The 15,637-nt window shown below is 41.5% G+C and overlaps 1 protein-coding gene across 1 annotated transcript; it reads right to left on the bottom strand.

The window, feature by feature from the left end:
• Window positions 1-1,836: 1,836 nt before the first annotated feature.
• On the bottom strand, window positions 1,837-9,127 carry LOC112695056. The gene is made up of 2 exons (XM_025747247.2): window positions 8,532-9,127; window positions 1,837-3,049 (listed from the first exon to the last, which is right to left on the bottom strand). Exons 1-2 carry the CDS (start codon window positions 8,830-8,832, stop codon window positions 2,934-2,936), a joined length of 417 nt encoding a protein of 138 aa, XP_025603032.1. The 5' UTR covers window positions 8,833-9,127; the 3' UTR covers window positions 1,837-2,933.
• Between the last annotated feature and the right edge of the window lie 6,510 nt (window positions 9,128-15,637).

The following is a 15,637-nucleotide window of genomic DNA, read 5'->3' as shown; positions in this document are numbered from 1 at the left end:
CGATTTCCGCGTTCGGCCACATTATGTACACAACGTATAACCGTGTACACATATTTTTGTAACGTACCGATCCACCTGGAGGTTTGCGCGTGCCATGGGGGTTCTCGGTCTCCTTCTCTTCCAGTCGTATTATGGCCCATGGGGGCGCCATGGGGGCCGCGAACGGGGGAGGGCTATGTACCGAAACCTTTTCCTCCCGTATTTTTGTATACCTATATTTCTCCTTGTACATATTTACCGCACGCCCATCCGTATAGGGCTAATTACATGCCGGGTTGATGCGCACCCGTAACGATTCCCGGCAACCTTCCACCCGCTCTCTTAGAAATTATATGTGTGTGGATACCTATCACGTATAGGTATGTACATATACTGTATATTTTATGTACAAAATGTGTACATAAGCTCGTGCAGCTGGTTTTCAAGAACCGTGGGTGGGGGAGGGTTGAAAATAAGGGATATAATGCACAACGTTTGTCATCCTACCTGGCTATTTTTATGTAACATAATTCATTTTTTACTTTGGACATTCGCTTCACGGAGTTTCAATTAATCGAGTTTCGTGGTCGTGCATATGCACGGGTCTCATGGCGCCGGAATTCTCTGAAGAAAAATATTATTCAACTTCGTAGGAAATCGGTAGGGAACGAAAGAATTTTTGCTCATCGTTAATCTCGTTGATTAACTAATCGGCTTCGATAAGAAGAAGGGTGATTACTCTATGGGTTATACGGATCGTGTTACACGCATATGCGTACACGAGGTATGTAATAATAGAGCGAGCGTTTTGACCGTTGGTTTAATTTTCTATTTTGTGAAATTCAACGCCGACGATGATGACCTGCACCTTGTACACCGTAACTCAATTTTGTGCGCGGGGGGCGTTCTGTATTGTACGTGTTGTGTAAAAAGCGTATGTGTATTCGATACGTACGTCGTGTACCTTATCCGTTTTAGTAATTTACTGCGCGATTACTTTCGCCCGTTAGGTATATCGATGTCGATCCGTAATTGATCTAATTGAGGTTTTCGACTCCGTTCAACTCACCCTATACGTCGAACGGTTGTAATTGATTTTCGACCGTTACAAAAATAATATCCCGTATTTTTCATTTCGTGAAACTTCCCTCTTTCCCTATAATTCACTAGTCTTTCTCAACTAACGCCGAGGCATTGCGACGTGCTTATGAAAAATTCTTAGTTTCTAATCTTCGTTGAGAAAATGGACGAATTTCAACGAGATTTAATTTAGATTTTTCATCGTGTTTCCTCTCCGGTTTAATCGTCTCTGGAAAATCTCTCTCTAATAATTTTTCATTCGAATAGGTTCTTTTACTTCTCGACTTTCTCATTTTTTAATGCTCCAAGTCGATGAGGACATGTTTGTCCTTGGTAGAAATAAAAAAAAAAAATCCTCATCGTCACGCATCACCCTCCTCACTCTTGTGCCTGTGATTCATCGCCGTTGAATTTATAACGGTCAAAATACCGCCGTCATTATTACGTATTAGTTTATACAAATATTAATCGTTTCGTTTTCATTCCTCGAAATCCGAGAGCTCGAAGAACTCCATCGACGGCCATGCAATGCAATTCGAGTAATACAATATTCGTTGATACTGAATTGAATTCTCATCCGATAAATTTCTATCGTATCGTCGCAACTAAAATCGATATGAAGAAAAAAAAAATCATCGCGCAATCGATGAGACAAACTTTTTTCAATGCAAAAAAAGTAAAGAAAAAAATCACCGAAAATCTGCGAATTCATCGTGTAGGAATTAATCGGGATCTAATAACGGGAATGGGATGTTACAAGGGAGAAAATGAACAAAAATCATCGACGATTAATAAATTTTTTTTTTATCTATAGTTTTTTCTTTATTAGGTATAATTATCATGTTCAATGAAGTCATATCCTTACTTAAGTCTAAGGTGACTAGAAAGTTTGTTTAAATCTAAACGCATGAGATATTATACATAGGAATTTTTTTTTTTTCTCGTCTCTATACTTATAATTTAAACAAACGGTGAGACCGAAGACTCGATTTTGAAGAGTTTTTCTTTCCAGTTTTTTTCTTTTTCTGTTCGCTTGTCTTGTGAATTTATATTCTCATCTTCTCGTTCGAGTTTTTTTTTTCTTTCTGCTTTTCAATATTTTTTTTTTTAGTAGTTAGTCTTTGGAGGTGCTGCATTTGTTGTTCAGTTTAGAAACAACGCTCGAGGCTTCCGGTGAATTTGGAGTTCTTGAGTGAAAAAAAAAAAAAAAAAAAAAAAAACATCCTGACGATGATAATTGTTGTTCCTATTATTTTAAACACGTAACAGTCTGGGCAACAGTCTGACACAACCATTGGCGTTGTCATATAGACGATTTGGCAAAGAACTATTATTTTGTTTTTAGATAAAGAAAAATTCGCGTCGGTTAAATAATTTAACGATCAATTAGCCGGATGTGGTTATGCAATTATTTACGTTGTAAAAAATTTACCTTTTCCCTTTTCACTCAGATCTGCAATTTTCTGCGGTATACCTACCAGCTCGAATGCGACGAAATTTGGAAATCATTATCATTAATTTTTTTTTACATACGTTTCCAAAATTCACCTCGAACTCCATTACTAATATCCTAATCTTTCGCGAATCGATAACAAATATTCAGAAAAAAAATACGCATAAGAAAAACAGAAACAATAAACTTAATTAGGTAATGTATGATAATTATAGTAGCGATATTAAGAATAATAGTAAAAAATATACAAGCTAGGATAATACAAGTACAGTCTCCGCGTATAAAATCGGCTGACGATTTTTGTTCTTAGTCCTTTTTGTTTTTTGCTGTCAGCCCATTTTTCTTTTTTTTTTTTTATACCGTGTCTCTCGTTGTCCCGATTTATTCAGGGTACTCTGCTTCACGATAATGAAGAAGATGTTTATGAGCGCTGCAGATTTTCGGTAATTTGCTGTTTTGTAGCCTCGTTCGATGAAACTGTACTACTGATTGCTTTCTTGCCGATGCCATCGTAACTTTTACGGGGACGCCAGAAATCTGAAATCAGAAAAGAGAAAAAAATTAATCCTGAATCGGACTCGAATCTTCGATTTATAATTTACGAAGGTATTTCTCTCCGCGTCTTCGACACTTTTTCTTTTATATTGAAAAATTTCTTTTCCTACGGGTATAATTATTCCGCGACATTTAGCTTCTGCAAAATTGCATTTGATTCGGTTCGTTGAACTACCACGGGTATTACTATTTCTCTCATGTTAGACTTCCTTGTTATTTTCTTCGACAATAAGAGTAACGAAATAAGCGGGGACAATGCACGATTTTTTATGGGGTTCATGAATACGTCATATCAAGAGCACAATAATACGTGTAGTCGCACGAGCGATTCGAGATTCTATGCGGGTCGTATCGTCGCCCAGCATCTGCACCAACTATTGCATCGTACAATACAACTGTGCGCACTTCATGAGTATGCACATGGAATATTATAGAATATTATACGGATATTGTATAGGTATAACATAATGAACCCATATCATTGCATCATGTACTGCAAAGTGCGCCCGCGTCTCCGACAAGTAGGTCCTCAAAAAATGTCGGATGGATCGCAGAATATGGTGATAGAAGAAAAAAAAAAAGAAAATATTTCATCTGTACGAAAGTAACTATAAAAAAGATAAAATAATCGCAGTCACGACGTATGTTCGCATATACATCTATAACTGCGTGAAGAAAATGAATGGAATGGGAGGAAATCATGGAGACCTGACCGTCCGAGATAAACCTCATAAAAGAAAATCCCTCCTTTCTTTTTCCTTGTGGGTCCACAGCACCCTATTTTGGTCAGGTAGCACCTGAGTCCCCCGCCTCATGTCTGGGACTCTCCCCGGCCCAGCTCCCTCCTTTTTTTCTTTCTTTTCTCCCCGCTCCTTGTTCTTTTTTTTTTTTTCTTTCCTTCCCTCTCCGAAGACACGTGACAGCAGGTGCTCTCCCTTGTCCTTTATAAACTTGTGTATATCTATATTTACATGTGCAATACGTAAACGCCGCAGGAAACAACCGGATCCCCGAATAGGTGTATTTATGATTTCCTCCCCCGAAAAAAAAAAAAGAAAAATTTTGGCGCGCAAAATCGCAATACCAAATTTTCTAAGATTCGTCTTTTCTTCTCTTATTTTATGTTTCTTTTCTGTGAATCGCTGTGCAGAAAGATCCGATGGTTTCATTTTTTCTTTTCTTCTTTTCTTACGGAAGCAAAGTGCATTCCTCTTCCAAATCAACGAAGTGCAGACGCTCTTACGAAAGGTGCTGGGGTGATAAAAAATGATGAGTAGACGGGGGGGGAACCGGACAGCAAACGTTAGCTAAAGTAGTCGCCCATATACTTACGTGCGTACTGATTATTGTAAAATATGCTTTTTAGTTTTTGTACGCCAACGTCAAAACACTGAGGGCTCAAGCTTAGTCGTTCGAAATAACGTAGATAAGCCACAGACACTTTAAGGATGTAAAGAACCAGATAATGACTAATGCAAGGGACTCCGTGCTTATTATCAAGACGGGCGACTTTTTTCTTTTCTACTTTTCTCTCTCTTCCCGGTTCTCTTTTTTCTTATTCATCTTCTTCTGCTATCTTTTTCGACGCCAATATATAGCTTGATTTTCGAGTGACGAGGATTTCCTTTCACTTTGTATTTTATACACTTGAGTATTGTTATATCTCAACCGAAATTCTGTCTAACAATAACTATAGTTGCCCGTAGTTCCCATATGTTGGCTAATATGCTTTTCGCATCTCTCTTCGGCTTTTTTTTTCCATAATGATTTTTTTCTTCCCCCTCTATAAAACGCTAGAGATCGCGAGACCACACGCCATATGGGCGTTTTTATTTCGGGACTCTTTGTAGACGTGTGGAGAGAGTTTTTCGCCGTTTTCTGGATTCTTGAAAAAAAAATTTTTGGCGGGATTTCGTCCGTGCCGCTGATCGGCCGGCCGCGCGCAACACCACATCTGTTTCGTTGTCCTTCGTTTCTTTCCAATTTTTTTTTTTTTTTTTCTTCCTCCATTCCGTTGTATGCCTATAATACACATAGGTCTCCTTAAGAAATACCACCGGCTACCTACCCCGAAGGTAGAAAATAACCTGCCATCCTCCTCGCTTTTTATTTTTTTCTTCTTTTTCTTATCCTTTTCTTCTCTCCTTTTCCGTCTCCATCTTCCCCCTAACGCCCCCTTCTTTTTTCCTCTTTTTCCGTATCCTTCTTTCTCTTGCGCTTTGTGTCCTACGCCTCGTTGCGTTTTTGTACACGAAATATACACAGATGTAATGAGAAAATTGTGGGAAATTTGAGCGGAAAATTTGCGCGCCAAAATTCTGGACGGTACACAAGGTACGGATATATATAAGACAACGTCTTTGTTGAGACCTCGTCTCCTTCCTCATCCAGGAATCCGAATTTTTTTGGGTATATACTTTTCAGGATTGAGTTAAATCGCAAACTCCGGGGTCCCATTCAGACCCAATTAAATGTGCTTCGCTTCAAGTTACCGCGCAAATTTCTAAGATTATTTCGAAGCGAACGTGCGTAACCTCCTACCGTATTACGATAGTATGCCGCGATGTTTGAGAAATACTTTTTGAAGCTCGTAATAAAAAGAAGAGGAAAAATTGAGAGGGAAAAATTTAAACAACAGCGCCTTCGGGGGTGCTAAAGATTCTCGTTCTAACGACCCGCTGCGTACTTATGTGCACGGGTAGTATAATAATGATTTTCTTCTCTTCAGATAATGTTCGAAGACCCCGATGGTTTTGAACTCGTAAACTTTATTACATAGGTATTTCGTTGAGAAGGAATTCTCGAAACTTGGAACGGTAATAACTTAGATTTCGAATCGCGCTCAGCCGGAGGTTAAATGACTTTTGAGAACGATCGTCGTCGTCGTTGAAAAAAATGCAATATTCAGAAATCTTCGACGTTTCTCTTGATGAACGAATTTAATTTCCACTCCCAAAAACTTTTCCTTTTCATTCGCGTCGTGGTGAACATTCGAAGATTTTGAAGTACCTCAGCTCGCGTTGCATTGTGTTCGCTATTTTTTTTCCTCCCTCCCCCCTCGATTAAACGGAATATTCTTTAACCACCCACCATTATTCTTGTACTATTTCACGAGTGGGAGGAACAGAAAGTAGCAGGAGCAGCAGATGGCGTACGACCTCCGAAGGTCTCGGACTGCGGGCGTTAGATCGCGTGTCTTTTCCCTTCTTCATTTTCTTTTTCATCTCGTTTTTTTTTTTTCTTTTCCTTTACTTCTCGTACCTTTTTTTTTTTTTATTCTTTTTACTTTAAAAGGCCGATTTTAATCGTGGGAAAAGACGTTTGAGGGGACGAGGATCCATCTGAATAATATATATATATATATATGTGTAAGAGAGGTGAAAATGGCGGGAATGAGGTATACATTCATCGAACAGGTGTGTTCCGTTAAACCAATTGTGTTATGTTTTGGTCCGTTGAGTTCCCGCTCAAAGATATACCGAAGATGTTATAGAATTTAAACAGCAATTAGCGGTCGGCGATGTAATTATAGTATTTGATTTTTTTCTCTTCTTTTCTTTTTATTCCATTAACAGTGTTCTCGACACGCTAGTTTTTTTCTTAATTATTTAATTGATAATCAGGTATTCCGTGACGTTGTTTTCGCAGAATTAGAGTATCGAGGAATTATTAAATTATATCTTTCTTTTTTCTTTATTTTCTCGCATTTTTTCCTGACTCCGGTCGAATAATTGAGTCTGCAGTACGTGTATACGAGAACTCAGAAAAGATGAATCACGAAACCCTTCGGCGTTGCTAGGTCATGACTCACGAGACGGTTTCACCGTTCCTTATTATAATTTCTTTCTCCCTTTCTTTCTTTTTTTTTTCCTTTTCATTTTATTTTATTTCTCGGACGCGTATGATCGAAAAAAAAGTCTTATGTAGGGCAGCCCTCGGCTCTTTGAGCGTCATCAAGGGATGAATAAAAAAGTGATCGAAGAATTTCGAAAGAGAAAAAGTCTCTCTCCTCGTCGCGTGATTCAACCCCGAAATAATTCTGTAGCGGAGTTAATGAGAGTGATGAAAAAAAAAAATTATTCAAGATTTGATTCGTAAAGACGGAATGAAAACCGAAAGAAAAAAAAAAAAAAATTGTGTAAAAACTAATCGGTAACCCTCAACAATTTCCCGTGGCTTTTTCGATGGGCTCTGCACGCGGCCCTCAAGTTTATCCTGGAAGATAAAAAAAAAAAAAAAAAAAAAAAAAAAAAAAACAAGAAGGAACCTTTGCCCCGCTGCTACTGCGTATATAGGAGAACTGTGTAAAACAAGGAGCTGAAAACCGGCAAGGAATCAACTTCGATTCTACGCATAGGGGGGTAAAACCTGTTTTCTTATGTTCATTCGAGGGCCACGCGACCATCGGCCATCCACTCACTGCACTCAAAACTTAAATATAGGTATATACTTATAAATACGCCTTAGAAACCGCAACCAGCGACACTCCTCCGACCGTTGAGTGCCGATTCAATCTTCACTTCTCCTCTCGAATATTCCATTCTCTCTCTCTCGCTCTCTCTCTCTCTCTCTTTTTCCCTTTCCATCCCTCTCTCACTCTTTAACTTTCTCTCTCGCTCATCGGACGACCCCCGAATTCCCGCCAAAACTACACGTACGTCGAATAACGTCTATCGAGTTGCAGAACCACTTCGAACTGCCGGCAAAAATGAATATGGGAGAATTTGTTACTTTTTCGTTGCCAATTTGTTAACAAGAATTTCAGTTGGCTAACTTTAATCTAAGCTGGCTATGCAAACGCTATCCTAGTCGCGTATACATTTCGAGGCGCAACATATTAGCTTCAAACATATTTTTGCAACATATTAGCTTCGAACACAATGTTGCTTACCGCTGCAGCCGTCAGTCAGTGTTCAGCCTTTGCGACAAAATTGTTCTAAACTTCTTTTACTTTATAATCTTACTCTCGAGTCTTCTTGTAATATTAATCATTACATTCTTCGTTATTGTCAAAATGCCACGAGGTCGGAATTGTTGTAACAAAATAGCAACGAAAAAAATAACATTTTATTCTCATTGTATTTAATTCGCGAGGTCTTGCAATTATTTCTTTTTTTCTCTACTCTTAGTCGGGGTAACGTTAATTATCGACTAGTTTTCAGATGACTCGACTAGATTGTTTCACCCTTATCGGATAATTAAAATTGAAAAAAAAATATGTCGAAACCACTTTTCCTTCGAACTATTAATTGAGCGAGAAAATTACCGCGGCGACCGCAAGTCTCGATGTATTCAGGGCCAGCGTGAGAATTAGTGAACTGAATAAACCGACTGCGGTCGTGTTTTCGATTCAACATTTTAGGAAGTAAAAATATCAATGAACAAAAAGTAAAAAAGTGGAGTCAATTTGTCGCTAGTGTTGGTTGGATAGAATCTTCGTATCGCAATGAATAATGATACGTACCGTGAATGTTACTTTGTCTCGCGTACGGCGCGTGTCTCTTTCTCGGTGATTTTTCGCCGATCTTTCTCTTTTGGATCTGTTGTAATCCGCCGGACGAATCGTTGTTCTCTTTATCTTCTTCCCGCGGATCGACACCCCATCTTCTCGCGAATCTCGATCTCTCCATGTCCAATGCTTCCTGGAGAAGTTCAACCGTATCCTTAGAATTTGGCGGACCGAAAAGACACCTCGGTACGGAGGACGCTAACGTTGACGGCAAAACGGTAAAATGGACCTCACGGCACATCGACGCGGCCAACATTTTGCGATCCAATTTTTCTTCCCCGTTTCTTCCCTCGATCTCAAAATTCACCAATCCGCGTTTCGCGAACTCGAAACTCCGTAGTTATTTATTTCAAACAAATTTGAAAGAAATTATTGGATAAAAACCCGTAGAATCGTTTCTGTCGCTTTGGAATACTGTCACAGATTTTTTTCTTCTCAAAAACCGAACGAAAATCAACGAGATTAGAATCAGCAGAACCGAAAAATCGACCGGTCGTTAAAAATCGTTTTCCCGAAAATTCTTGCCCACCGTTTCGCTCGGTGGTCGGACTTATTCTGGCTTCTATGGGGCCCAACAACCTTCTACTTTTCATCCAAGGCTCTCTCTGTGGCCCACGAGGCCTTCCCCACCATGCGGTTTCAAAATTCAAATCTCATTGGTGCGCGTCCTACAATGCGCTGTAAAAAGGGCGCGCGCGCGCTCCCTGCGTGTTACATTAAAGCAACGGATTATGGTAAGTGATTTTTAAACTCGGCCCGCGTGTATTTTCTATGGACTTTCATAAGCACCGATCTACGTATGCGTTTTCGGTACCCCAAAGCCCTCTTATATTCCTCTCGGCGTAGTCAGCCCCGCGCCGTTATTTCCCTCCTTATTTTAAGCGGCCTCACGCTTACATCGGACACGAAGTGGAATTGTTCGGAATTTTGAATCGTACCAATTCAGACACATTGTGCGCGGTAATCGATGAATTATACATAATACGAGACCCCGTGAGATGACTGGAAATGCGCTGCCTCAAATTCATTTTTTCATCCCTTAAAATCGTGAAAAAACACGAACTCTCTCATTGTGCCTCGAGCACAAGAAAAAACGAAAAAAGATCTCCGTTTTCCCGATACCACCGATATCGTTGAGAACAACCCGGGCGTATGAGTAGCAAAAAAAAAAAAAAAAAAACCGACAGAAAAAAAACGAAAAATAAAAAAGGCTCGAAACGAGTTAAAGGACGAGGATGCAGCCAGACAGCGAGAGAACCAGCGTTGAAAAATACACCTTGCGTCCTGGCGCGTCGCTCGGGCTCCTCCTGCTCTCACTTCGGGGTGAACTGTGTCTTTACGTACCGCACGTACATACGATGTAACATATGTACCTGCTGTACGTGGATTTTATATCGTCTCGACCGACACACGTATGTGGAAATGTGCCATCCGGATGCGGACCGAGACGTCCGAGAGTATCACGGTGAAGAAGTTCGAACGTGAACGTAACATACGTACACATATGTACATTGATATGCGTATGGGGGTAGATTTGACCGTTACGAAAACTGAGCGGTGCACCGAGTGCGTAATTATATCTATAGAGAAACTTACACAGTGAATCACGTGCACACTTCTTTTTTTCAAACGAATGTGTGAACATTTTTCTCAAATGTACACACGCGTGTATCTGTATGTGCACGCACAAAATGCGGGTAAGTTGCGACAGGTGGACACCATGACCGTCATGGTTGCGAACCTATATCATATTCTGTGTATACGTACACGTGTACATACGATCAGGAGGTCGCACCAAGTGCGTAAATGTTACCTGTATCGCGTGAATAATTAGGTGGAAATTTAACGAACGGATTTATTTTCGCACTGTCTGAAGGAAAAATATTAATATCGGTAAACTTGGGACTTTTTTTTTTTTACGATCTTCGGTACTTCGGTCGCCACTTTTGTCGATTCGGATAATTCCGATTTTTTTTCTGTTTCCAACGATTCATGCGAGGAATTTTGTGAAATCTTTTCCCAAAAAATTGGCGCACCCAAAAACGCGCACTTTTCAAAATTAGATCTCACCTTCGCATCGACATTGCAGTGGGGGACCCCCGCGATCTCGACGACGTCGTTAGGGATCAGCCGTGTTTATCTGACGTCACGGGACTCGGTCCCCCGCGCGACGAGCTCCGGTTCCGGTCTAGAGAACGCGGTTAAGGGTATACCGGAAGTACCGCGGTGCAGATCCCATGCAGGTAAAACGTGCTTTTAACCGTGAAAAAGAAAAAAAAAATACCATACCACCCACCCGTGTGCACGTCTGGTACAGACGCGCGTAGGGGGGAGGTCCCGGATTCCCATGCGGACTACGTAGCTACGGACAAATTAAAACCCCGCGGACTAACCGAGCGAACGAAGACCCCATAGAGCATGTTACGGATAGCCCCGCGCCTCGTATCATCGATGTACTGAGTAGTTCGCCCCTTTTTTCTTTTTTTTTTTTTTTTTTCTTTTTATTACGTTCTTCCACTCATTTAACGCATCGATTCATCGATTTTTCTATCTTATGGGGGTTTTCGGAAATTTCTCCTCAGTTTCAAAGTACGGGGGTGTTTTACGGGGGATATCGCCGTTACAGATTGTTCGAAATTAACGCTCGCCACCGCACACGTACGTATAGTTTTAACGAAACTCTCCAACGGTTTTTTCAAGACGTTATATAATACGTGTATATATGTGTATCTGTAGACGTTTTATGTACACGTATACTACACGCCGCGTTACATACGCCGATATCTCTGACCACCAAACCTTACCGGACCATCGAGCTCCGGCTGCAGCTGCTGCACCGTGAGCTCTACCATAGCTCCTGTAATTGCTAAAGTTTATGACAGCTGACCCACGCACGCCACGATCAATCGAACCGAACCGTTCGCCTTCCATTTCTTCGGGATACGATACTTAATTCTCACTGTGAGCAACCGAATTTCGCGCCTGTTTTCCCTTTTTCTTTTCTCTTTCGTTCAACGCTGAAAAAAAATAGGCGCGTCTACTTATCATCCGATTTTCAAACTCGGTCCGATGTACTTTTTTTTCGGTTGTAGCTCCGGAATACGTGGGAAAAAGTCGTCTTTCTTTCGCGTAAGAAGCGGTTGAAATTTAGTTCAACGCGATCGCCGCACCGCAGCCCGCATCGGGGTTGCTTACGAGGTTTATACTTATCGCCCCGAAGTTCGTTGAGCGGGTCAGTATCGCGCTCACGACAAAACCGCGCGCTAGAGTAAAAAAAAAAAAAAAAAAACGATGTTCGAAGAGTGCGTTGAATTGTAGATTTTTTCGTATGCGGGGAATTGCTTGAAAATGAGTCGCAGTCGATCAGAAAATTCCACAAGAATCGATGGAAAGAGGAATCGAAAAAGATTGAATACCAATTATTTTTTTTTTTCGGTTTTTGGATCTTCGTATCTCGAGATCGTATCCCATCTTTTGTTCTACCGATCAAAGCAAAGAGAGAAGACGTCATACGAGTTTAGAAAAAAATTCCTATCCATCGGTATACGTATTTTTGGAATTTCTTTTGGTATTTTCTGTTTTACTGTACAAAGAGAGAATAAGGCAGAGAAAATAACTTGGATCATCTTGGGCTATGGCGACAGCGTAGATTTTTTTTATTTTCTTCTTACAAAAACTACGATGAGTCTGGCCAGCTGAGCTGGCCATTTTTCCCTTCCCCAAAAACGATCGTCATCTCGAGATGCGTAGACAACGAAATAGTCGGGGGTACAGCAGTCTGTCTACCCTTTCGCAGACCGCAAAGAAAGAAAAAGAAAATTGTCGGAAAATCGATGGACACGCATCTGCCCACGTTCGGATATGGGTGTTCAGGTGGAGAAGAATTTCTCGCCCCTAGCGCCGCACATTATCTTCTCCTCTTTTTTTTTTCTGCTTCAATTTCGGTTTCCTGCGTTTTGATCTGAATTATCGAAAACCCCGGCACGTTAAGATCGCGCAGAAATTAGAGAGGATCGTCGTAGTTTGAAAGAAGATTAAAAAAGAATTCTAAGCAACGAGACGAAAATTTTTGTGTAATCCGATACCGCAGACTGAAAAAGACTCTGCCCTTCTTCATCCAAGTTTTCGAGAACGCGAAAATTTGGACAGGGTAATTTTTCTGATACACTTTTACCGATTTTTGCGAGAGAAAGATACGCTTTCACTCCGTTCAAGGGGGTATCGATGGGGTTTACTCGTCGAGTTTCATGGGCCGTTATTCATCTTTGAAGATGAGGATAGGGAACTGAAAGGATTTCAATACTGCGGTGGGTGTCGCTTTTGCGGCAGCGGTTTCCGCTTTCATGGAAAATAGCACTCCGAAAACCCCTCCCCCCCCCCCCCCCAAAAAATAAAAGGGTTTAGAAATGCGAACGCGTACAGCAGATTTATATATACGTACGTACATATATAAATGTATCGGTATATGTACACGTTTTTCTGTACATATACCCAAAGTATATGGTTTAATAAATAGCTCCTTCGTCAGCAGCTGCTACAAACGCGTACGCACCACTCAGTAGCCGCGCGTATGTATGCAGATGCTGTCCTGCTGCGCGAATGGAGAAATTTAGCCTTTCGAGTTAAGAGAGAGAGAGAGAGAGAGAAAAAGAGAAAGGAATGGAAGCAGATATAGCTGAGCAATCCGCATGGGCCACCTTTTTAAGTTCGTTCGGTGTTTTTTTTTTTTCTTTTTTTCAACTTTTTCTTCTTCTTTTACTTTGCCATTAAACTTCCGAAAACAGCACGCGACCCTCCGGGTTACCGCAGGCAACCAGAGGAAATGCGTGTAAAAAAAAAAAACAAAAGTGGAGGAGGAATAAAAAAGACGAGAGGATATTTCCTCCGCTGCGGAGTTTGAAGATAGAACTTTAGAGAGTCCCACCGATCTCGACGGGAGAATAGAAAGAAAAATTCAAAGAACTCACGTTTGGTGATTTTTAATGTCCGTTTCCGGTCTGATATAGCACGCGTACTTTGTTCGATGAAAATGAGGCTCGACGAAATGAAAACTACGAAAGAAAGTTGGATTTTCGCGCCTACAAAGTACGTACATCGCGTGATCTTTACATCGAGTCCCAGCGCGCGTACCTGTACCGTGAAATCGTTTGTAAATTATGTCAAAGTGAGGCACTTAGCGCAGGATGTTGGCGGTTGCGTGTTTCTAATACTCGATGATACTCCGTATGGGGTTAATTTTCATCACGTCGCGCAGCTGACCGATCGCTCGTATTCCCGCGCCTCACATCGCCGCGAGTGCGTTTCATCCGATAAAACCTCCGCGGAGCGTATAATAAAAAATTTCAATATCTTCGAGACGAGTCGTGAAACTGTAACGATTATAATCGCATCCTTGAAGTTTGCGCTTCTCGAGGCGTAATACACGAGCCCCTTTTCTTCGGACATCCCCCGTTGTCCAGTTTCCATTTTGAAACAACAGCTGTGTTCTTCGGTCCTGAATTCTTTAAATTTGTTTTTTTTTCTCTTCCTCTCCTCCCTTTCCTTCTCCATCTTCCTATCTTTAACTGACTCTCGTTCGATCTCCTCCTCTCGTCCCTTATCCTCCGGCTCCTTTTTCTTTTTCTTCCCGTTTCGGCTCTACTCTCCTCTTCGTTCGTCCCTCTGACTATCGCGGATAAAGAAGGACCGGGCGAGAAGACAGCTGGAGGAAGACGAAAATTTTCTGAAACTACTCCGAGAACGAGGCGCGTACACACGCGTTGCTAGGTGAAACGCCATCACCCTCCGCCGCATCCCGCGGGCTCCGATTCGGAGGAAAAAAAAAAAAAAAGGAAGAAGAAGAAGTAGAGGAGGAGAAATTTGACGGTTGTAATCCCCGAATGCGGTCGATGTTCCATTCCTTTTACTCCTCGTCCTTAAAGCACACCGTGTTCCACGCGGTCTGTTCGTGGGGGTGTGCGGAGATCGGTATCCGATCATTTTTTAGCCCGCCGACGCGCCCGCGCCACTCGGGACTTTTAAAACCCCCGACGGGACAGATGCTTCGAGTAATTAAACATCCTGTTCCTCCCTCCCTCCCACCCCAACTTCGGAGTAGTCCCGCGTTTCCGTAGAGCGTTTTTCAAAACCATACGGATCGCAAACGCACCCGAGGGAACGAGACCCGATTTTTCCACCCTCGGGATATCCTCGTCGCATGGGACCCGGGATCTTCTCGAGGGGGGACTCTGATTTTCTGAAAAAACATCCCTTAATTATAACCAAGATATAGTTCGTTTCCGCCGGAAGGATCGGGGTTCATGTGTCTTATGCTCATGTCCGTCCACCCCACGGCTAAGTCACGCGTGTGCTCTCTCTGTATACGATTTTACTCGACGTGCGACGAAAGCCAAAGTCCAGTTTTTTCTCGCCTACTTTCTTCTCTTTTTCCTCCTTCTACACTTATCGTATATGTATAGGAGATAATGTAGAGGCGCGTGTGATCGTGGAAAAACCGTTAAATTTTTTGGGTATCGGGACGTAATAATCCTTCGTCGGTATCGTATGTACAGGTTTATTTTGAACTTTGTTCGCTCAGGTGCATTCGATTCTTTCCTACCTATGTGAGCGTAATGTGTATCATATTGTACGATGTTCGGATATATTTCCCGCCTATTTCTTGCCGCGTTTCTTCGAGCTGTAACGGTCAAAACCACGTCGTATAGTCCGACTCGCCGTCGCCCTCTTTTCTGCTCCTTCCTCCTCCTCTTCTTCTTCTTCTTCTCGCGTTGGTGGGATAAAAGCGGCAGGTGCGGTTATACTATACATTTATTTATATACGTATATATATCTTCTGCATCCCTGAGCCGCACGCCCAAAAGGTTCATTAAATACACGCTACCACCACCATGGCATCTGCAACAGAAACACCGAGAAGATTTTCGATTTCTAGAACTTTTTTCTAGAAATATTTTACTCATATTTTTGTGCTTGAGATAAACTAAAAGCGCTATTCGTAGAGTAAAAAATAACGCCCATTCTGCGAGCAATTTATGCAATTTCGAAAAGTTAAAAATCGATCC

Source organism: Athalia rosae, chromosome 7 (assembly GCF_917208135.1).
Source record: "Athalia rosae chromosome 7, iyAthRosa1.1, whole genome shotgun sequence".
Lineage (NCBI taxonomy): Eukaryota > Metazoa > Arthropoda > Insecta > Hymenoptera > Athaliidae > Athalia > Athalia rosae.
This window is presented reverse-complemented; position numbering and strand designations above follow the sequence as displayed.